General features: G+C 37.5%; 1 protein-coding gene across 3 annotated transcripts in view; it reads left to right on the plus strand.

Annotated features, from left to right (window-relative positions):
* The window catches only part of ACTN2 (actinin alpha 2), a 66,563-nt gene that overhangs the window by 15,715 nt on the left and 26,549 nt on the right, over window positions 1-24,299 (plus strand). For all 3 annotated transcript variants that reach the window (XM_014874646.2, XM_088161533.1, XM_014874637.2), the window contains exons 2-8: window positions 7,477-7,591; window positions 8,843-8,962; window positions 14,439-14,525; window positions 15,132-15,219; window positions 17,228-17,306; window positions 20,174-20,255; window positions 22,302-22,387. In XM_014874646.2, coding sequence (XP_014730132.1) covers window positions 7,477-7,591; window positions 8,843-8,962; window positions 14,439-14,525; window positions 15,132-15,219; window positions 17,228-17,306; window positions 20,174-20,255; window positions 22,302-22,387 — 657 coding nt within the window. The remainder of the gene's footprint in view (window positions 1-7,476; window positions 7,592-8,842; window positions 8,963-14,438; window positions 14,526-15,131; window positions 15,220-17,227; window positions 17,307-20,173; window positions 20,256-22,301; window positions 22,388-24,299) is intronic.

Here is a 24,299-nt window from a genome sequence, read left to right on the forward strand (position 1 = left end):
CCTAAACACACTCTTTTTTCCCCCTATGGTTTTGTGTTTAGTTTTCCTCTTTGATAAATAGCTGGCTGCTATTGCAATGAACTTAGGTACATTACATAAAAGAGATTTGCTTCTGTAGAGTCTGAGTGGGGGAACCTTTAAAATACTTTGGCTTAACCAGTGCAACTAGGACTAATGGCTAGAGTCTAGATAAAATAATGAGCAAAGGACATGCATGTACCTAAATGCAGGCTTAGAACTGTAGTACAATGTAAGTTTTTGCTTGCTTGTCCTTGGAAGTTTAGTTTTTAATGTAAGACTGGATTTAGCAGAAGCTGATGCTTACCGACTTTCATGTAAACAAAATATGCCAGACATTTTATAAGACTGTTTCTCCCTTTTTAATTAAAATTCCCACATGTAAATTTACCATAGACCATTCTGGTCTGCTTAGGTCATATGAGTGTGTTAAAGAGCATTCAGAATTCAGAGAACACCTCAGAAGCAGGCAGGAATGTTGGTTTTTGTTTTGTTTTTTTTTCCCCCTGACAGTTCCTTTGTCTTTCTGATTCCTTCACCTTAACAGATTGGGTAGCTTGAAATTCTTGTAAAGATAAGAATGAGTAAAAATATCTTACTATTTTTATAATGCAAGATAAAGCCATGCCCACGCTTTTACTAAAGGTTTTCGTAGGATCCCTACATCTTTTATTTCTGTGTTATTTTTCTGAGTAGGCGTCTCTTACTTGCATGATGCTTGAAATTCCAAAAATTAAAAGTAGATTTAGACCAGCATTTTCCTATGGATCCTAAATCCTTTCAAATGGAATTTTTAATATTGCATGTGTTCTTACTTCTGAAATATCAAAATTTTTGTTTGAAAATACATTTTGAATAGGCAGAATCGTTTTAAATTGAAAAACTACTCCAACAGTCAACCCTATGGTACTGCATATGTTTTGAGAAGTCACATAGTTGGATTTTACAGATTTTCTTATAGCTCTCTTAATGAGTGTCATCGATAGTACTGAAAAAGGAAAGGGCTTCCTTCAGGGAATAGAGCTGATGGAGCATTATATTGATGGTCCATCAAAGCTCTGAGTTGTCCGAACACTTACCTAAATTTTCACGCTTAAGCCTGAGGCTTCTCTCTTGCATGTAAAGATGGCCTTATGTGCCTAAAACTTCTCTGCCTTTTCCAGCTATCTTAGGTAATCCAATAAAGATATCTGCCTGCTCCTAGTAAATTTTCCAATATTTTAACTGTTTTAGCCTCTTCAAAGACCTTGTGAAACCTCTCAGCTTCCTTCCTTTCCTTCCCATTCTTTTCTTAAGAGAAAAAGGCTGAGTTGAGGATAGTGTAGTCAGTGACCCATATTAAATTTTCCATGCAACTTGCTACCACCTGAGGGTTTTTTCCAGTTTAGACCACTGGGACAACATAAACTTTCTCTATTGTCTCCTCTGAAAGAAATAACTAATATCATTCACTTTGTAACAAAAGGCTTTATAATCTTGACATTGCTCAAGGTTCAACCTTGTCAAATTATTCTTCAAGCGATATTTACATGCTCTGTGTGTTTTTTTTGGTAATAGTGAGCACTGTAAAGCAGACGTGCAGTCATTCAGTACTGAAGGGAGTTGCATGTTTTATGGGAAACCCTAGACTCACATGGGATTAGGCCACCTGCTTTGCAAGGACTGAGGTCCCCCCAGGCTCTTCCATGCAAGCAAAATGCAGAGTGCCAATAAGACATGTGCAAAGTCCTGTGTGATGAATGCATCCCTTTGGTGACTTCTGTGAGTGATAAAACTAAGGGACTGGGAGGAAGTCCCCTGAGTTAGTAGAGCAGATCTGCTGACAGTGCAGAATGTGCTAGCGTATCATCTCTGACACCATCTGTTCAGCTGTATGGATGGATGTGCTGAAGCACAAAGGGCTTACCCCAGCTTTGGATTTGGGGTACTTGTGATGGAGCTTCTACTCACTTCCAATGTGAGCTGGTCCCGTGCTTATCCTTTCTGGTGTTCCAGGAATTTGGCTTTGACCTAGTGCCTGTGATTTGAGGGTTTCCTTTTAATAACATTTTGGAATATGCTAAATATTTTTCCTACCTTAACCTTCATGCCATCCTTCACAATGTTTTCCCTTTGCTTCACTTCAGTTGTTGCTATGCTCTGGAACATTTGGTGTTAAAATCACACTTTGCTTCCTGGTGTTCTGACGTGATCCAGTTGCACCGGTGAAGCACCTCTCCTATTAGAGTTATTCCAGTTATTTTACTAACATGTGCCAATGCATTTAGACTTCCACTGCAAGAAAAAAGTAGAACAAGGGAATAGTTAATAATAATTCAAGGTAACAGCTAAAATGCAAGATTTTATTTATTTTCAATTCATAAAAATATACTCATGAATGTATACAAGTATAGCTGCTCTAGATGCTCTAAGGACAACTGAAAGATATCATGTTTAGTTATTGGTTTACATCAATCTACTTTAAAAGTGCTGTGTATTTTCTGCTGCATTTCACCTTCCAGCCTCTTCTTTTGGGAACAGAATAAACAGTTAAGAGAACGAGGGCCAACACAGACTGTATCCTAAGTCCAGAGAAAACCCCTGATTCTGCAGCCATCAGAACATGCTGTGGACACAGGAGCTAGGAGATCATGTTGCAAGTTCACAACTTGTATTTTAAAACATGGATAACAGTCAGATGGGAAATTCTTCAAGGGGAAACCTCAGTCTGGCCTACTGGGAATGTTCTGGCAGAGCTCCTTCTGTAACACCCTTGTCATGCACTCAGAGCCCAGCAATGTTCTGTATAATTGCAGAGTGAATCACTGCATCCTATTTAGCCTAGAAGTAATGAAGACCCTCAGCTAACAGAGAGGAAAAGCCCTTTACAAGAAGGGCTGTAAAGCAGTTTCAAGAAACAGCTCTATCAGACTGAAATAATTAAGGATAATATATATGTAAACAATTGTGTTGAATATTTGTATTTGAAGTTAATTTTAGTCAGTTGTATTCTCCTGCTCTAGTTATTAGAATTTAAGGTCAACGAAAACCAAGTTTGCTTCTGTTTTCCTTAGCAGGTACAGAAAGTATTAAATTTCCAATTCAAGTAAAACCAAATAATTCCTTTGAGCAAGTAGCCTTTCTTGGGCTACTGATAGGGGTACAGAAAAGCAGACACATGGCTTTTAAAATAAATATTAATTTTGAACACATATAAATACTATAGCAGACAGAAATTTATTTGAGTTGGAGTGAGTGAAAGACAGAGTTAACCTTGATATGAGACATATGTACTAAACAGGATTCAGGTTCCCAGTGTTTCATTAGGCTGGATCCACTTCTGAATTTCAATACTGATTGCAAGCAAATAAATCTTTTTGAACTTGTGGAGTGTATCCCCTGTGCACACCAGTTTTGCTGCTGCTTTAGTGATATTCATTATGGACTCAATGTCAGTGCCAAACTAGAAATTTACTTTACATCTTCAGGAGGTGGAACAAGTTGTCTTGGCTGACCAGTATTGCAGTGTGTGGTGACTGGTGCTTTCTTAATTGTCTTTATCCATGTTATTACGTGCACATGTGAAACTTGTTATCATAGCATCTTGTTTTCTGGCTTTGAATCACTATCAAAAGTAAGTTATTGTTACATTCACATAAAAAGGATGTGAGCTTTCACAGAACTATAGGACAGCTCAGATCTCAAAGACACCATTTTTCCCAGCAGAGATGTTTTTCATTGTGCCTGTGTAAAAATATTTGTACAAATTTTGCATACTCTATTCTTTTTTTGGCATTATCTACAGTTGTTTGATAATTAGTTAGGGATATCTCCTTTTTACGCTCCTTGGTTGCAAATTTATTTGTCAGAGACAAATCAAGTGGCCTGAGTAAATTACCAGGTAAGAGTTTTTTTTCCCCATAGGTATACACTTTGGCATCACAGATCTGTGAATTGTGAATATGCTATTGGCAATCTTCACAAGGAGGCTAAGTGGGCATAGAACATAAATTGCATTCTCTTTCCTAGAGTTAGTGTTTCCAAAATAGACTTGTGACAGCAGTAGACAATTAATGGTGCATTAAGAGAACATTTACCTGTGGGACTGCAAATTCTTTGGCGTCCTGCCCTGCATCCCCTCTTCTGGGGTCTTTCCTCTGAAAATGTTAGCAAACTTTCTTTTATAGTAACAAACTAGCAAAGGAGAAATTTTTATTTATTTATATTTTCAATTTACAGAGCCACATAGAGCAAATATATCCTAAAAGAAATGTCTAGCTTTGTAGACACTTATTTGTGTCCTTCCTGTTATTCAGCTTAGTGCCTTCAGTCCTGCTTTGTTTCTCTGGGCAATCTGATACTCTGAAATGTTCTGTACAGCTCAGCAGAAAAAGGAATTTGCTTTGTCTAAGTCATTTAATAGCTTTTAAATCCCAATGGATTACAAATTTCCAGGGTACTATAGGCTGGCTGTATCTTGATCTCCAGGACTTGAACGTGCTTTGAATTGTTTCTCAATAACTATGAATAGAATTGTTAGTTAAAGCCAAAGCAGTGAGAGAAAGTGGTATCACAATAAGAATAGAGGGATGAGAGTTAAATAAAATGTGGATTGAAGAAAATGTTCACATTTGCAAGTTAAATTGTGCAGTAGCCTTCATGCAGTCACTAAGAATTGCTTCACTGAAACATAGTTAGCACTTCCCTAAGTATCATTTCTATCCCCATGCGTAGTCCTGGGAAAGACAAGCTAGCTGGGTGGCACCAGCCTTAAGAAGCCACACACCGAGAGTCTTTTGTAAAGTACTGCAGTGGCATTCCCATGAGGCACAGGACAGCTGTTGGAGGGGGACAGCATCAAGTCATGGCCTGGGGCACTGATAAAACAGAAAACTGAGCAACTGTAGTTTAAATAAAAGATGTAACTCTTTTATTCTAGATATAGAAGGTAATCCAAACTATCTAGATACAGATGGTCTAAATAAAGACTCCAATCACAGTAGAGTGCTTCAACAGAACTTGTTATCTCGCGGATGGAGGCCTCGTGGTAATTCCAATTTATCCTTCAAAATGCTACAAATGCAATATAACTGGAAGGAATCTTAAATAACCTACAAATATTAAAAGTCAGATCATAAAAACCACTCTGTCATCAAACTATTTATTGAAAACAGCTTGACTCAGGACTAGCAGCATCTTTTCCTTGTCTATATCACAGCAACATAGACTGATTATTGTCTGCATAGAATGAATGAGATGAAAAAACCATTTGTCTCAGGAAATTCAGTGCCATAAAAATGTCCATTTTCAAGAGAAACTATTTAAATTATTTGAAAACTTTGTGATCTTTGGATAAAACTTATATTTTGTGTCTATCAGTGCAGCATCAAGTAAGTTGATTCATATATGTATATATATGTGTGAGCTAAGAAGTGCCAGGATCCATTTCTTCCTAAGAAACTGAGAAGTAGCCTTCTTCACAGTAGGCATCAGATTCATATTTTAAGGCTTCTCAACTGGTGGGGTTGTTGCCATTAAACTCTTAATTAAATGAAAAATGAGGAAAACTCATTTACTTGAGTGGTACAAGATGGACATTTACCATAGATATCTAAAAGAAGAGATGGAAATGGCTGAGGGTGTTCTCCAACTTCCTCTCTGAGTTTATTATGGTGTGCTTGGAACAGTTCTACAAACTGCAATAGCATCTACAAATAAGCATATGTCCATCACTTAAGCCTAATTAATGGAAGGGTCATTTATTTAAAGGTTCAGATTTCTGATATTTATTGCCAAACTGCCATGCAAGATTCATGTGCATTTACCCTTGAGTGCTTTCAGCTTTTTTTTCCTATATTGTTATTGTATTATTCCTTCCAAGAAGCTTGTAATAATTTTTAATGTTTGCAAATGACTTAATGTGGTGCTAAGCCTTTTGAGATACATACCACCAAAACAAGATACTGCTTGGGGCAGGCAAATTAGTCATATAAACTAGATCCTAACCCTATAATGATCCAAACCAAATGCCATCCTAACACTCCATCATGTTGTGCCCTGAGGGTGGAGGTGCCTAGAATCTGTGCTGTGGGGATTGTTATGCTCTGGTTTCAGGTCTCTCATGAACTCAGTAAAGGTATTTACCTTAAAATGAGGAACATTCTGCCTTCCTGAATGGATGCAAACATCCATTTATTAAATGTGTTTGCAGATAAGCTTCAGCTGCAATCTTACTTATCCCTATATGCGCACAGAACAACTTACATCTCTACTTAAAATTTATCCTCTTCATGTCAACAAAGACCTCTGTCTAGAACCACTTCAAATATTTTCTTCTCTCTCCTCCTTTTTCTGGGTGCTTAGAATTAGGGATTTCACTGCACAGCTCTGCCATATCCATAGCACTTTTTATTTCCTTTCAATTCAAGAGATGATAAAAGGAAGCTGTTCCTTGAAGAGTCCAGTAAGCTGCCCATCAATTCTTCACATAAACTGAGTCAAACCCAAAGTAGTCACAATGTTATTCTTTAACAAAAAGTTGTTTTTTTAAGATTAGACCATTTGGGAAAATTCAGTCCGTGTTTTCTTAAGGTATCAAATCTATCTTTGGCTTAATCTAGTGGCCTTCCTTATTCTGTTTCTGAGAGATCAGAAATTAAATAGTCAAAAGAAACAGGCAAGAATAAAGAAGGCCAAAGGCAATTTCTTATTTACAACTGGGATGTATCTTGGGATTTTTTTAAGTATTTGAATTAAACGTTTTTAAAACTGGAAATGTGATGTAGCAAAAAAGGGGAATTCCAAATATCTGACAATTTTAAGAAGCTGAAGTCTAACTTACTAAAAATGTTTAGTAACAATGACTTTGTTACACAACTAGAGTTAAACACCTGCTAAAATACCTAGTAAATACAAACTTACTTTATGTATCTTAATAGACACTGAAAAGCAAGAACAATTTGTCAGAAGGCTAAGAGAAGTAATGGATATTTAAAAGCAGACTAATTTAACTACTAAGTTTTATAGTAGCCTGTGTTTTGACTTGATTCATACAAAAGGTAACATGTATATGACTTCTGCAATGGAATTAGTTCTGCTTTTCACCTCTGAAAGTAAAAACAGACTTGGTTACTAGTTATGGACACAAAAATATTCATGGCTGTTTTTTGTGATAATTTTTCCCCTGCAAACTTAAGTATCTGCATTTTTGTCCGGGTTTTGCCTTTATGCATAGAACTTCTGTCTGGAGATGCATCTGCAAGTGGAATCTACCACAAAATTATTTCTTTTTGAGAATAAAACATCTTCATGAACATCTGGAATAAGAATTTTGTACTTGGCAACATGTACAGAATGAATGGGAGCTGGAATCCAAATCTCACATGCAGTGTTTACTCAGCTGCTTAGCAGTTGTTTGGAAAATGCCTTGTTCATAAGTTTTTGTTTGTTTGTCTGTTTGTTTTTTAATTGCTATTACAGACGTTTACAGCCTGGTGCAATTCCCACCTCAGGAAAGCAGGTACACAGATTGAGAACATTGAGGAGGACTTCAGAAATGGCCTCAAACTCATGCTCCTCTTGGAAGTTATCTCAGGTTAGCTAAAATAAAGTTTTCTGTCTATTTACAGCACACTAACTGAAACACTCTTAAAGGAACAAAAGTTGTTAACTATTCCAAACAGTGAACACAAACACTATGTAGACTGAAAAGTGAGAGATGAAACACACTGTAAAGCAAAAAGGAGGAGAAAAGAAGCTGTGTTTTTTTGCTTATCTCCAAAATTTTCTGGTTTGCGCTTGTGTTCCAGGATATCACAGTGTATCAGAGTATCAATGACATCACAGTGTTGTTGGACAAACCAAAAACATTGAGGACCTTGTCTTAGCTCCTGACACTTAAAAAGCCTTTACACTTAGGTTAAAATTTAATTTTATTTTGCTTTTAGCATAAACATTTTGCTTTGCTTTTAAAGACTTTATTGGATGTACCAACAGTTTCAAAAGTGAGTGCCTAAAGCGCACCCAGATCAATATTTAGTCACAAATTAAAGGTCTCATTTTTCAAAACAGTGGAACATCCAAGAACTTTTGCAAATTGATGTAAATTCATCATGTCCCTTTTGTTACGAATTATTCAGTGGGGCAGTCTCCAAGGTAAGATCAGAATGCCCCTTAATAGGAAGGGAATAGCCCAAGCTACAAACACACAAGACATTTGAGATTTTTGCTGCAGATTTCAGTGCGGAAAGAAATTCCTCAAATGATCATTCTTCATGAAATGGAGAATCTTTTTAGAAATTATTAATCTTTGTTATCATTTGAAAAAATAAGTTTGTTCAAACACATTAGCCCTATGCTCTGAAATGAGCTGCTCTGCAGTGCTGGATGAGGTTGTAAAAAGCCATTCTTCTTGGTCAGATGTTAAAAGATGCTATGGCTGATCTGCTGGATGGAATCCAGCCTCTCTTTACAGTTGGGCAGATAAGGATGATGAGCTCTGAGGACATTCTGCCTTTTTAATATTCAGCTACTGTAACAGACAGTAGCAATGAACCAGAGGCGGAGTAGAAGGAAATACACATCTTCCAGATGTTTAGGGCAAACAAAAATTTTACTCTGATTTTACTGCTATATCAGAAAGATCAAAATCAGATGCTTCAACATGTGAATTTTCTTTTCAGGGTTTGGTTCAAACCTCTTTGGCATTCTTTCAGAAAAATACGTATTAAAATAATTGCTGACTTTTAGGTAGTGTTAGGGCACATCCACTCTTGATTTCTAATCACTTTTATGTCTGTAGCAAGGTGTATATAAGAATAAACACATTAAATTTGTTGTTCTGCAGGGGAAAGGCTACCAAAACCAGACAGAGGGAAGATGCGCTTCCATAAAATTGCTAATGTCAACAAAGCTCTGGATTACATCGCCAGCAAAGGAGTGAAACTTGTGTCAATTGGTGCAGAAGGTACGTGACAGATCTTGACAGTGCACCTTTCTTAGGCCACATTACAGAGCAGTCTGGTGGAGACCCTTGGTCACATTATGTGCACATTACTTTTCTCTACATATGAGTGCCTCAAAAATCCCTTAATGTTGATTGCTGGACTGTATCTGTGAAAGAACAAGAGGTGGAAATTTTTGGACACTTGGAGAGGGATAGGGATATAGACTAAGCATTAAGCTTAGTCTGTCTCCAAGGTTAAATTGAATTGTCTGTGTTTCAGTAGGTGTTCAGATAATGATTTGTTTTCTTACAGAACATTGCGTTTTCCCCATAAATTATTAAAAGTAAGGAACCCCTATAGAAACCAGGTTGGATTCTAGGGTGTGCTTTATACAGTCTGGCATCTTTGGGAGATATTATTCAGACAAAACAAAGACTGATATCACTGCTGAATGGCTGGAACCTACTCCCACTTTATTATGAGGTTTTCTGAAGCTGTGTTTCTAAAATTCAGATGTTTAGTTAAGAGAGTGATCAAAAGAAATTGTGGTAACTGGGGAGAGATTGAACACATGAAGAAAGTGGAGTGGGATGCTATTTACTAAAGTAATTGTTTTTTTATTGTTCTGCTGTTCAGGTAGCTAAGTACCAACGTGCAGTTGGCTAGCTAGATTCTGACAGATGTAAACTGAGCTAAAGAAGGCAGACTCTTGCTGTAAGTGAATCTATGCCTCACTAGGAGATTCAATGAATTGTTTAAAAACGACAAAGGTGTGTGTAGAACTTGTTGGTCCATGAAGATAGTTGCATAATGGTTTCCATAGCCATTACCATACCAAGAATGATGTGGCTAGCATGATATCCAACTATTTTTGATTCCGTAGCGTCAATGTTGTATTTTCTGTGCTTTTTTCCCCACTCTGACATGTCCTTAGAGCAAAATTTTGGCTGTAACCTCATTATGATGATGATAAGCACTCCTGTATTCTACTGACATTTCTAGGCCTTTTAAGATTGCTTTATGAGCCTCTTCTTACAGTTTCCAGATTCCTGTAGGCTTATACGTATCCTTATTCTGGCTTCCAAGCCTTGATCCCAGGGATCAATTACTGCAATTGTGGATGGAACAGGAGATTCACTATGTGGGATAAGGGTATCTGTAGAAATAATGGAGAGATCTGTCAGCATTCATTGGGTTTACCTTGGTTTGACCTAGCCCACTTGGTTCCTCAAGTATTGTTCATCAAATATGTTCAGTTTCTAGATTTAGAGCTCAAAAATCCCAAGAAATGTGCTCCATGGGCAGAGCATTTTTTTTTAACTCACTCTTTATTTATTTGAGACTAACCTGGGTGGGTCACCTGAGTCCAAATCCATATAATCTGTCTTTAGTCACATAACAGACTATTTTTGAGGAATATATCACCAGTGGGGAGAAGTGGGTAATTCCCACAGGTGCTTGAGATCTCAGAAGAGCTCTACTGCATTTCAGAGGTGCCTGGCTCCCTCCATCAGTTGTACAGACTGCTGGGGCACCTAGGCCTTTGTTCAATTAAATGAAGTGGGATGGAAAAATATTCTGCTACCTTAAATCTCTTCAGTAAGGTTCTTCTGAGCGTGACATGGCATTGAATGGACAGCAGAGGGTACTGAAGAGACAATTTATGTGTGGAAATGAAGATTAAGAATACAGATGCCTGTCTGATAGCTGATTAAGAAATACTGAGATTACAGAGCATGGAGCAAACGAAATGTAGTTTCTGTCAGGTCGTGCAGGAGACTCTGAGGCTTCCAGATGTAACAAAAGAAGTATCCTGTGGGACAGAGTGGTTGTTCTCGCTGATCACAGTGTGCACAAGGCTGGAGTACTAAAACTTGGATACATCAGCTCATATCTGCTCCTGAAAGGAGCAAGCCAGCCCTCTGCACTCCCTTGTCCCTTATTTTGCCCCGTTTATTGCTGGTTGCTACTGCCAGGATACTCAGGCTGGGGAACAGCACTTGAGCACTTTCTGAAGGCAAAGCATCTGGGATAACTCAGATCAGACATTTTAAACATTTAAACTAATCCTGCTCTTCTCCTTAGCAGCAACTGGCATGGGTTCAGATGCTCTGTGATTTAGGTGCTCCATGATAATTCTCTTTGGGAAGGTGGCAGGAAAAAGGGCAGTAACCTCTTCTAGATTTTTAGGCACTTGCTGCAAGTTGACTGTCCATGCATCCAGTATTTATTCCTGCATGTAACAGCAGGCCATACCTAATAACCCAAGAGATTAAGATGATAGTTTTAGCTATTATTCCCTGTTTCTGGAATTCTCAATCTGTAAAATGTATGTATTAAAAGCAAAAAAGAGTTAATTTTCATTTAAAAAACCCGAAATTCTTAGATGGAAGCATGGGAGAAAAATTCACAGCTACTGTGATAGCTTAGGTGCAGAGAGGAACCTGTCATTGTAAGACATGACACTATGCTGAGTATGGCCTGATGCCCACATTAGATTACATCCATGTGGGCAGGAGCAGAGAGATTCACGTGCCTTCCCCTCCCACTCTACACAACCTGAACATAAAGCCAGCTCTGGCACAGAGTGCTTGGTGCCCTTTTAAGTTTACTGCATCCCCTCTACTAAATTTGTTACCCAAGGCACAAAGTTGTGCTGATGCAGCAATGCAGTATCACATCTGACTGGGTATGGTTTCACAGTGTGGGACCTCTGGCACCAGTGTGTGTTTAAAGAGTCCCTGCGCCCCCTGGAACTGCATTCTTGCTCCCACACTTCACAGCCCTGCCCTCTCACTTGGGCTGACAACTGGTGCTGTGGTTCTGCTGGAGACTGGATCAGCAATCTGATCTGTTTTTAAAACACACTCCACTTCGTTTTTTTATTTTGTTGCATTTTTTGAGCGTTGTTGACCGGGCAGTCACTACAGTAGGTTGGAGTTAATGCCAGCAAGGAGGCAGAGCAGAGTCTCCTTAAGTTTGTTTCGTTGTCAAAGTCTACAACCCCTTAACCCTCTGCCCCTGTGTGTGAGCACGGGGTACGTGGGCTTGCCCGCACCCATCTGTTTGGGCATTCTCTGAGTTACATGGATGCTTGGAATACTTTTCAATTTCCAAAGCATGGAAGTTTTGTATCTAAATCTGCTGAGGATCATGTTCCATTATCTGACATACTGAATGGTGAAGAGCACATAGGCTCAAGGGGAACAACTGGCATTTAAAATGGGGCCTCAAAATGTTGATTCCTGTGGGACACCAGTACAAAAATAAAATTACTATTTCTAAGGGTCCAGGGATGTTCTTTGAAGTAATTTTTATTGTTCTGAGATTGATTTTTCTGGGCTGTCTGTGGAGAGAGCTGATCACTTTTAATTGTGATGTTGAGCAGGAGCCAAATTTATCTACTCTGACCTGTCTTGTCAAAGAATCTCTCTCTCCACTGGTCATGAAATGAGACTACAGAGTCAAGAAGCTAAAAGAAAAAACTGTGAAAGCAATCCTTATGAACCATTCACAGTCCAGGACTTAGAAGTTTTCCCTTAAGTTTTAAAAAAGTGAAGTAACTCCATTTTCAAAGTACTTGCATCCTGAATGAAATCAATGAGATATGGAGAACCACAAAAGACAAATATCCTGTTAATTTTAAATACTTCTGTATTGCTTCTCTGGGAAGTGGGAAAAATATAAAGACCAAATGATCTGTGAATCTGCTACAAGGAGGTTAGAATAAAAATTTAAGTAAATAAAACAAAAGCAGAATTTTAAAAAAGGGACTAAAACCTCTGAGAAATTGCTTTGCTTTACCTTTTCCCTAGACAGTTCTTATTGTTTCCTCTTCTCTTCTCTTCTCTTCTCTTCTCTTCTCTTCTCTTCTCTTCTCTTCTCTTCTCTTCTCTTCTCTTCTCTTCTCTTCTCTTCTCTCTGTTTTTCTTATGTATGTGTTAGTTTCAGAAATATTAAGTGACTTTGAAGCCTGATTTGGTCTCTTTTTGTCTGGAAGGGTTTTGTTTTGAGATTTGAGATCTTTCAGGGCCAATAAGGAAGGATGCATGGAAGGCAGGCAGAGTGGTGTAAGAAATCTGGAAAATTAGTGCAGGGTCCAAAGGGGAAAGTGGGAAGTTAACCATTTACATATAAACTTGAATTATCACACTAACAAAATAAGTATAGAGGAGTGATGGGTTACATATTTCCTATCACATTTGTTAATTCCATAGGTTCAAATAACAGCTTGTGTCACGTTCTACTGCAATTTAACGTGTACCTCAAGTCTCAGAGACAGCAGCTGCTCTTGTTCTGTAAAAGTTGCCCCAGGATTCAGGCAATTTTAAGTAGCTGAGTGACTGCATTTTCTACTGGCACCTCTATTGGCATTTGATCTTAAATGGAGGAAATTCCTCCTGCTGCAAGTTCCTCCTGCTCCTTGCCAGAACACCAGTGGGGCCCCAGGCAGACACAGCTGCTTCACTTTTTGAGAAAGGCTGGAGGTGACTTTTAAGTAGGGGAGCAGCTGGTGCCTTCCTTGCTCCACTGCTCTGTTGGTGTGAGGTGACTGGAAAGTCAGTCTGCAGTCCCATCTCTTCCCTTCCAATGCTTCACTCTCCTTATAGTCTCACAATGTTATTCTGAGTCCCTTGACTTACTTTTCAGAATGATTTAACACTGCCACCATGCTTAAGTGATCTGGCAGTACATTTTTTGGTGTTGAGAAATTTAAGTGGTATCACTTAACTACAATATGGGAGCATTGAATTCTGACCCGACTTGTGGCAGAGATTCCCATGTTCCCCGTGTTTTAGATAGTCTCAAGCAGTCTTGGAACAAATTGAAACCCCAGAGGTAAAAAAGCCCACATTTATATTAAAGATACTTAAATGTGTGTATGCTTCAGAGCTGTGAGGCATTACAGCCTCGTGGCCGTGGTTCTGAACAGCTTGGCAGGAAGCTGTCAGGAGGTGTTGTGTCTCTTTAGCTGTTCTTCATGTCTTGTCTGGACTGGTACAAGAGGTAAATTCTCAAACATATCTATATAGTATAGGGGAAATACTGAATGCCATTTTATTAAAAAACAGTACTGTTAATATCCTGTAGTTTCTTAAAAATTGGAATAAGACCCCAATGTTTTTTGGTTCTGTTGTATTTAAAAACTGTTAACACTGACACTGTTCAAACTTCCAATATTTCCCTTCATGTTCTCCCTAAAACATCATCCTAAAAGGTGAAGATTTGAAACTTACAACAACCCTGAGAGAAGCCTTTTAGCATGGAAAGACTGAAGTGACCTTAACCTCAGTAACCTTCAGTCCTACTGACAGAGTAGCACGAGAATGAGTTTATTGAAAAATGAACCCAGGTTAACTGTGTGAATAAAAAATTATAGTAGAAGTATAAGTAATTGATTAGTTACAATGTATTATTTATAGAAATATATGATAAAATAAGATTAAATTGAAAAAAACATTTAAATACTACCACTATATCTATTTTTCACCTTAGAAATTGTGGACGGCAATGTGAAAATGACACTGGGTATGATCTGGACTATCATCCTTCGTTTTGCTATTCAAGATATTTCAGTGGAAGGTAAGAGTGATACAATTATGTTACATAATTAAGAAATTTGTTTAAAGACATTTTTAAATGAATAAGTGTATAAGTAAGACAAGTGTTCAAAAAAGTTTTTTTTCCACAGAAAATGATACTATAAGTTCTCTACCTGGTGACAAAATTAATTTCTAGAGGGAAAATTATTTACTCTCCTTATCTTGACAGAGACCTTGAGCCAGCTTTCTAAGTGCAGAAGTTCTTGTCACGTCTGTCAGCTACAGAGACAGAAACATGACTATGTTTCTGAGCTTCTGAGCTGTACCTTTTGTGTTTTGGTTCTACTTCAAACATACATTTTTAGTGCTGTCTATTTGTCATGGTCTTTGCAAATAAATATCTGATTATATCACTCTCCTTTCTATCTGTCCCTTTTTTCCCTCACTGTTTCAGAATTAATCTTAACTGACCTCTGTATTTTAATGAAATTCTAATAGTCCATTTATATGAACATCTTTTAGGATTAAATTTTGGTTCATGCCATTCAGTTTCAGGTGGCCAACCACATTTAAGATGACAAGAAATTAATTACTTGGGCACTTTTAAAATTTTTCCTTTTTTTTTACTTCCTTGTGTCTTTTACAGAGACCTCTGCCAAAGAAGGGCTGCTGCTGTGGTGTCAAAGGAAAACTGCTCCTTACAGAAATGTGAACATTCAGAACTTCCATCTAAGGTAAACTTCCATTATTTCAAGAGGTAGAAGCAATCTCAAAAACGTTATGTCAAATTTTCCCCACAGTTGTGTAGCTATATATTTGATCAGAGAATTTTGCTCTTCACCGTTAACTAGATCTTTTTCAAATTCTCCTGCTCTATCTTCAGAGTGTTATTTTAACCTTTAGCATCATTTACTATGACTTCCAGAGTTACTATTTAAAAGAAAAAGATCCTGCTGTATACAGAATGACCGCATTACATTTTTAGAAGTCCTTTGTATTATATGGGAATTCCTGAGTGCTGCAGCATAGTGGCAAATCACTGCTTTCAAATGAGAGCCACAGAGAAGTTCTTCTGGCAAAAGGACCAGTGTGTTGGGCATGTGAATATCTCATGATGAATCAATCTTTACTATTTTGCAATGTACATTACTATAAGGAGTATAAAATGCACTTGGTACATACACAAGAGCAGCACTGTAAGCACATTTGTTTTACTGAATCAAGCTCATAACCTAAGTTGGAAAATATAGTGAAGCTCCAGCCTTGTGTTTCTGTGTTTTCATTAAGAGCTAGAATGGGAATTCCAGGCCCTATACAGACTGCCTGGTTTGGGGATTTCACTGGGTTAGTTCCTGAATCTGTGCCGCTGGCCTGCCTTATTAAAGTACATGATTTACCATTTGCACTGTTTAACCAGGTGATCTTCTCTTCCCTGAGACCCTTCTAGTATTTAAAATGAGCCCTATATTAGTGTTTCAAATTAATTCTTAATGTGTAGTATCTAAAGCACAATTAGTGACAGAGAAGATACAGTTCACACATACATTCCAAGAGAAGAAAAATTTGTTTGATTTACAGTCCCTATATTGTCTTTCAGAGATCTGAAATTTGTTGTTACTCTCCTAGAATATGCAATGATATATTGAGTAGAACTTCTTATGGATCGATGGTATACTGTAAGTTACAGTGTCAGAATCTTAGTGTATATATGTACATACACTGATCTGATACATGATACGGGGAAAACATCTTGAATGGAAGTACCTTGATTTATGTTTGGATGGATTGGCTCTTACAGTACTACTTTGCAGTGGGCTATCCAGATCATTTTATTTTACACCTTTTGGGGAAAAAGGGGTTTTTTGGTGCTCAGTTTGATTTAATTTTGCATTATACAATGTTATGCTTGATTTTGTTACCTTTTTTTGGAAATGGTTCTTTGAAGGACCTACCCAGACATCTCAGTAGTAGGGACTTTAACAGTCTTAACATGCTTAGGCTCACACAATTACTGCACAGGAAAAGACCTCAAACCCTCAGTCCCTGTGATTGCTTAAAGTGTTTACAAAAAGTATCTTTCAGAATAACTGCTTCTGGCTGAAAGGAGCCTCTCATAATCTTTAAAAAAATATATTATTTGTAGCTCCATTCATTTCCTGTTCTTGCCACAAAAGGTAGCGAGTCTGAAGTCAGGGTGAAGTGTAAGAACTCAGATCTAAGCTGTCATATGTGTGAAGTGCTTTAAATAAACTGAGATGATTTATGATTTCTTACTTCTCTGAGCACATGGTTATGCCAGTAAAATTCTCAGAAGTAACAGAGAAAAAAGCCAATTGCTTCAGCAAATTCAAGTAATTGCAGGTTTGCTCTCCTTTTATTTTTCACAAATACACTTTGAGTGTAATGGGAGAGGATGCACTTTCATGGATGAATGTGTACTTCAGCTGTCCTAGAACACTGCATGAATTAAGCAATTGAAATCTGGGACTGTTGCACAAAACGTAAATTGCCTAGAAAGTATATGAAGTGTACATGGAGTATACCTTAAGTGTGTATGGACTGTAGAGTAAGATATGTACTATAGTTAAAGGAGAACAGTAACAGAGCAGCTCAGAGAGTTGACAGTAAATTCAGGATTTGACAGAATTCCTGCTTTAATTTAAGCCTTGAGCAAGGATCAAACTGTAAAATGCCATGAATTCATTAACTAATTTTTTTTCCATTTTATTTTTTGTTGTAAAGCTGGAAGGATGGCCTTGGATTATGTGCACTTATCCACAGACACCGACCTGATCTTATTGACTACTCCAAGCTAAATAAGGTCATCAGTCTGGGTGGTACAGCATGCTGTCCTGCAGTGATTTGGCTGGCTTCTGGTTTGCTTAGCATGTTTTTGAAATGACAGGCTGAGAAGTGCATACTAATTCTGACTGACTTTCTAAGGTCCTTCCCAAAAAAAGTCTCAATGACACGAGGGAGAGGACCTCTTGACTGTCCTGTGTCCTTTCCTTCCCATTACAATGGATTCAGCATTTAATTGCAAATAATCTGGTCCTCAGATTCTGGCAGTTAATGAAGTCTTTACACTGCCCAATATAGGATGCTAAATCAAATAAATTGGAATTATCTATTTACCACTTATAGTATTGCCCATCCTGTTTTTATCTGGTGCAAATGACTGTAGATGGCAGACCAGTAAACAATGACATGACAATTAATCCTAAAATTCCTAGAACAAACATTACTCTTGCTAATTAGGTATACATAGTAAATTACTAGCCTTACATATTCAGAAAATATTCACTAATTCTCAGATTATACTTCTACCTATACTTCCAGACTAGTGGAAGCAAAACCAATAACCTAACCTCCTTAGGTAGTACCTCACGGGTATTAAAAACTATTTTATGACAATCTGCTACTTATGGCAAAATGCATGTTTTCTAAAAGATACTTTGGTTTGAGAGGGAGAAACGAGGAATGAGAAGTAATTTCAGAATTTCTTGGTATCATTACCAAGAAGGAAAAAAACCTAGAAAGAAGTAGAATGTTGTTGTTTCACATTAGGTCTCAATATATACATGTTGTTTTCTCCTCTCTGGAATGAATGCTTCTTGTGGTCTCATGTAAACACCAGTGCAACAGAAACCTTAATCATGGTTTTAATCTGTTGTGTGCCACTTTGCATTGATGAGAGAGAGTATTAGAACATCAACTGTATTTTTCCATTCCATGCCCTTTCATTGCAAATTGGTTTACTAGTGAAATCAACCGTTATTAGAAAGTTCTTGGTGAAGAAAAGATAAATTAATGAACTGAAACTATTTTAAAACTTAGTCTGCTTTATATGTTTATATGTACAATTTATGCCAGGGCCCCTGAAGTGTGCAGTGCTGAAAATTAAACGAACTTAGTACTGAACACATAAAATTTTAATTGAGGCAGCTGTTAAGATAATTTCAGATCTGAACCATTGGGCAAAATATTAGCCATCAGTACCAGCTTGTTCTCCAATTCTATATGCAACCTTTCCTACAGATAAACAGAGTAATGGAATGACTGAGCTACCTGTCTCTGTGCACATGTGCTTATTATGCATGGCATGAACAGAAGTGAGTTTGATGGAATCTGTGCTTTGAATAGTGGTACGCAGTGCTAAAGAACATCACAGTTAACCATCCCATGGATGAATGCTGAGAAAAGGGAACAGAACATAAGCAGGTCGGCTTCAATGTTACTATTTTCCTCTTAGAGGTTTCCAAAATAAGAACAGGTCAGGTTTCAAATTGAGGCTGAGCTGTTGCACGTAAAGCACATGCAGAAAAAGAATCCTAAAATAGATCTTGCTTTTCTGGCCTGGCTGTGTTTGATTGACTCTTCATTTTGGTTACATTAACAGCTGTCTTGGTGTCTTGTTTCTTATCTCCTGCATGCTGTCCTTTCCTTTTCTCACCAATATGTTTTGTGTGAACTTGTAGCTGGAAAGATGGCCTTGCTTTCAACGCCCTTATCCATAGACACAGGCCTGATCTCCTTGACTATGCCAAGTTAGATGAGGTATTTCTTTAGCTGTAGCAGAGATTTTTAGTTACTGTGGCTTGTAGTTTTGCTTAAAGGCATGGGTGATGGAAATTTCCAATTATTCAGAAGCTGCTATGATTTTAAAGCAACCCTTAACCAGTGGAGCACTGTTTACTTAGTACCAAGCACACAAATAGGAGGTGCTCATCACTCATTCATAAGCAAAGTGCTTTAACCTAGTCAACAGGTCTCACTTAGATTTACTATCTTTTTTACTTTTATTTTCTGCATCTAATTTTCCCAGTCTCTCTCTATAGACATGGGCATTGTTCAGAGTGGCTATGACCAGTTATTAGTTTGTGGCTTTGTCAATATAATAATAGCATTAATGGCATGAACTGCCGTTTCACATAGCATGTTTTCCCTCCAAGCTGATATGGGAAGGCTGCCTTAATGGCAGCCCTAATTTGACACACTCTTTCATTGTCAGCTACAGCTGTTTGTAATGTAAGACACAAAATCTGTGCTCTCATCTGAACTGTGCTCACTGCTTCCGTTCTCTTGCCTTCAAAAACCAAAACCTCAAAACCAGAGGAAGTGCTTGAATTTCCACAGCCCTAAAATTCCATTTATATAGGCATTGCAGAATTTTATTTCCAAGGTCAAACTGGCAAATTTCGCTCCTTCTGGAGAGCAATTTTTCTTGCTTGCTTCTTGTCATGCATGCACCTAACCAGCAGAGAACTCAGTGGAAATCATATCCCTGGGATGTACTGTATAGTGGGTATAAAACAGGCAGGCTAATTCTGTATTGAAAAATCCCATTTAGCTTGCTGGTCCAGTGGCATTTAGTGTCTGTATTGCTGCTGTACTTCATTCAGAATTAGCTCAGAATTCAGTGTACACTGTTATCTGTGTTCACCTCCAGAATGCATTTCCAGCAGAGTTTTAGTGGTAGGTAACAGCTTATTAAAGTTTTCTTTTGAAAACCTAGCAGCAGATGGATCAAAAGTTCATATACCTAGACTCTGTTTTTTGAAGAATAATAGTTGTGACTCCAATTTACAGTTTGGAAAAACAGAAGCTAAATTTTAGTGTACCTACTCTAGTCTTGCTTCAAATAAAAACTTCTGTCTTTGACTCATTATATTTTTTTCTTTAATGCAGGATGACCCCATAGGGAATATCAACCTTGCCATGGAAATTGCTGAAAAGCACTTGGATATCCCAAAGATGCTGGATGCAGAAGGTGAGGTTTATACCTTACTGAAGTTTATGTTGCTTGTAAGCAGGACACAGTAAAATATCTTTCTTTTTTTTTCTAGCAAATTTTCAGTGTTCCTTCCATGTGAATCATCGTGTAGCAACCCAATTTGTTTTCAAAAAATACTTTCATTCCTTTCCTGCATGTATTGGATAATTTCACTCACTTTTTGCTTTATTATTTATTGTTTATTAATGTTTGCATTTATTATAGTGCTTTGGACACTAACCTCAGCACATGGCCCCACTGTGTTGAGGTAAAATGCAGGATCAAAAGTTAATAAAGAGATGTATAACTGTTAGCAACTTAAAGCATATTCAGTTTTTTAACATTTAAGAGAGGGGCCAAAAATAGAAATAGTAGAAGTAATTTCAAAACTTTCAAAATATACAAACACATGCCTCCTCTGAAAGACAGCTAGGTTGAGGGAAGCATTTTTTGGTTTATTTTAGTTGTAACTTTTTGAAGTGATAATTTTAACAAATAATTCACGTGTCTCCAATTATCTTGAGAGCTTCCCGAATTTCTTCAAAATAACCAAACTTTCATACTCTGGGCAAAAAGTGCTGCTGAACTACTGGAATTTGCCTACATTAGTTCAAAGCATTCTCCCCCAAGAAAGGAGAGACAGCTCTGGTGGCTTGTCAGTAGCGCAGTGATAACATGGGAATCATCCAGAGCACTCAAACTGACTACACCTGCTCCTCTTCAAGTCTTCATTTGTAAAATTAGACAGGAGAATTTGGAAAATCGAGGTTGTAACCTCTTCATTGAAGAGTAGTTTCACTTTCATGCTTTAAAACAAATTGTTTTCATCTTTTGAACTGCAATTCCCCTTTCAAGCACCACTTAATTATTTTGCTGGGAAATACTGTGCAAGGCATAAACAGAGAATTGCTGTCCCCTTGCCTTTCTACATTTTTTCCTCTTCATAGTCAATGTAAGAAACCTTCTATTTCCTCCCCAAATTTTCTGCACATTCTCTTCCTTATCTTACTGTTCTCCCCTTGGTAGGGGAGGAGGTAATGAAATTATATTCTTTCTAATATCCTTTAACTATTCACGGTCACTTTTTACCATCTTTATTTCCACTGTGCTCTCCATGGAAACTTTTCAAAATTTTGTTCACAGCTGCATAAAGTAGATGCAAAATCAGTAAATATATTGATCCTGAACCTAGAAATCTCACTGTTAACATTAAAATTTTTCACCTCATTCCAGGGTCTTTTCAAGTCAGGATCTTCCCACTCCTTACATGGCCAGGAATTCATGCAGCTTGCACTAGAATCATTAATTACTCAGCCATGACTGCTGTAAAAACACCTTTTCCTGCCTTTCTCTGTTAAGTATTGAAAAGGTCCATTTTTACCCATGGATGTATACCTTGATTGCACTCACTTTATATTTTCACTCTCCTGCCATGGTAGGGACAAAGCTATTTGCCAGCCAATCCAAATCCTCCTGTGATTTATGCTATATTAACTAAAAGATGGGCTGGCACAGAGATTGCAGAGCTGCTACTATCCAACTTTTCTTAGCACAAAATGTATTTCTGGACTGCAGGAGCTGTACAGGTTTCCAGTATATGCCAGTACCCTGTCAGCCACAGGGACTCTGTGCTGATACACACTGAGTGCAGTTCTGGATTGTGACTGTCAGTGGCTGTGTTTAGCTCTGCAGTAATTGCAGTGATTCAGATGAAGTTGCTTTGGAGTGGCAGTGAAGCTGAACCCAGTAGATCTGCCAGCCATGCCATCTGCTTGGAAGTTTCCACAAACCAGAAGGTAGCAATACCCTTCTGTACAGTCTCAGCCTTCAGATGTTTTGCCATTTCAGGAAGAGTTGTATCTTCTGTGTTTGCTGATTCCTAAATCTTAAGTGGCTTTGCACCCATATCAGTAAACAGATGCAACCTGAATAATTGTGTATTTATTTGGAATCCTTACAGCACTGAAGTGACACCATTAGCATAATCAGATGAAAGTACCTTGTGAGAATTTCTGAGCAGTTAACCCTCTTTTCTTCACACAGATGTAGTAAACACTGCCAGACCTGATGAAAGAGCCATTATGACTTATGTTTCCTGTTACTACCATGCATTTGCTGGTGCTCAGAAGGTGAGATTGTAGATGGATCAGATCTCATCCTTCACCTTCTGTCTTGTTTTTTTCAGCAATTTTTTTCTTTTTGGATCTTTTCCTCACTAGAACAGCATCTTAGAGCTGAGCTCATTTCCTGTTGCCTCTTTTCTCTGTGAGCTGCTGTTTTGGTAGAGCCAGTAGTGGTCTATCCATTTGTTCCATAGAAACAATCCTTCCTCTCTCATCTTTCTGCATATTTACTAATAATATCCAGTAGATTTTTGACACCAAGTTACTGAATGGGAGAGGATGATATTCCCTTTAAATGAATTTGTGTGCATTCATTTGAAGCACCATTAAAAATGTAAGATAAAAATGAGCTCAGAGTGAAAACAATAGTAGAATGCCATCTTTCTTCTCTCTGCTGGATATTATTTCTGCTGCGGATGTCAAAATCATCGTAACATGCTCAGAAAATAAACCCTTCTCTTACGCTTTCAGGACTGTTTTTAAAATGTTAAATGCTTAATGGTAAGTACAAACAGCAACATCAAATGATGCTCCTATGCAAAACAGACACAGAAATATATATAGACATCTCAGACAAGTTCTGGAATCATGTCCTAAAAAAAGAAGGAAAATTCTAAAAAGTAAGGTGGTTTGGAGTTGGGCATACTTCAGGCATTGGTATTATAAAATATGTTGATATATCATGCTAAGTTTAGTAACTAATTCATGTGCAACTTCCAGAGAACATCTCCCCAGACTGAAATGTAGTCTGCCTTCCCTGCGTCTTAGTCAAAACCCACAGAATTTAAGTCACCAGACATATGTGTGCCAGTTCTTAAGCAGACTTTCCTGGTAAAATTAAGGTTACTCTCCCCATGACAATACTGCTGGATCAAGCTTATTAAAAAAAAATCTTTTTTGTATGAGCTTATACTGAATTTTTAGTGTACTTTTTATTCCCTCAATCAGCACCTCAGCAGCACTCCTCAATCTAACAATAAATTTATTACAGCTTTGTAGAGTTTCTTGAATATAGAGTTATGGACAAGAAAACAATAAGAAGGACATGAACTTGTGAATTTATTTATTCATCCTATTTTCTACTCTTTGCTTCCTTTTTTTCTTGTTTTATTTTAATTTCTCCCCCCTCTTGTAGATATTGTGAACACTCCCAAACCTGATGAGAGAGCTATCATGACATATGTGTCCTGCTTCTACCATGCTTTTGCTGGAGCAGAGCAGGTATTAATCGACTGTCCCTTCAGGTTGCTGTGTTTTTGATTGGTTGTTTCATATTTCCATTAGTTTATTTTAAAAAACCCACAACTAATTTAGTGCTATATGGTTTTAATTAACATTTGCAAGTCTTACTTGAGCACTAATATTTGTTATTAACCAACTCTCAAACGTGTTTTAGTTAAATGTTGTGTAAACAAGTTAACTTCTTTAATTCAAATAGACATTCTGTTTTTAATTTTGGGTCTTTATTTGGTAATTTCAAGGACTATTTCAGAAAAAACTGATTTGATTATATTGTATATATACAATATATATACAATATACAATACATATATAAGTGGAGCTGTTGCTTGTTGCTACAACATCTTACTGGAGACTGAGACTTATTCATGCTGAGTAGTAATTTAGGGCTATATTTTCAAGATGCCTAAAGACACAGAAAGGCACAGAAGACATCCAACACAGTATTTGTGCCTGGTTCCCACTGAACCAACAGGATTATCTGTGGATGAAAGTACTAGTATAAAAGGCATGAGCATCAGCAGGAGAGCTTTCATGGGTGGGATTTTCACTTATAAATGTGGCATTTCCTGCTCTTCTGCTTCATACATTTATAGCATACAAATGGATATAACCCAATTTATGTTACAAAAAAACCCCAACCTTTAAAGTAAGTTGGTATTTTGATATTTTCCCTTCA

This window comes from Sturnus vulgaris, chromosome 3 (genome assembly GCF_052056855.1).
Source record: "Sturnus vulgaris isolate bStuVul1 chromosome 3, bStuVul1.hap1, whole genome shotgun sequence".
Lineage (NCBI taxonomy): Eukaryota > Metazoa > Chordata > Aves > Passeriformes > Sturnidae > Sturnus > Sturnus vulgaris.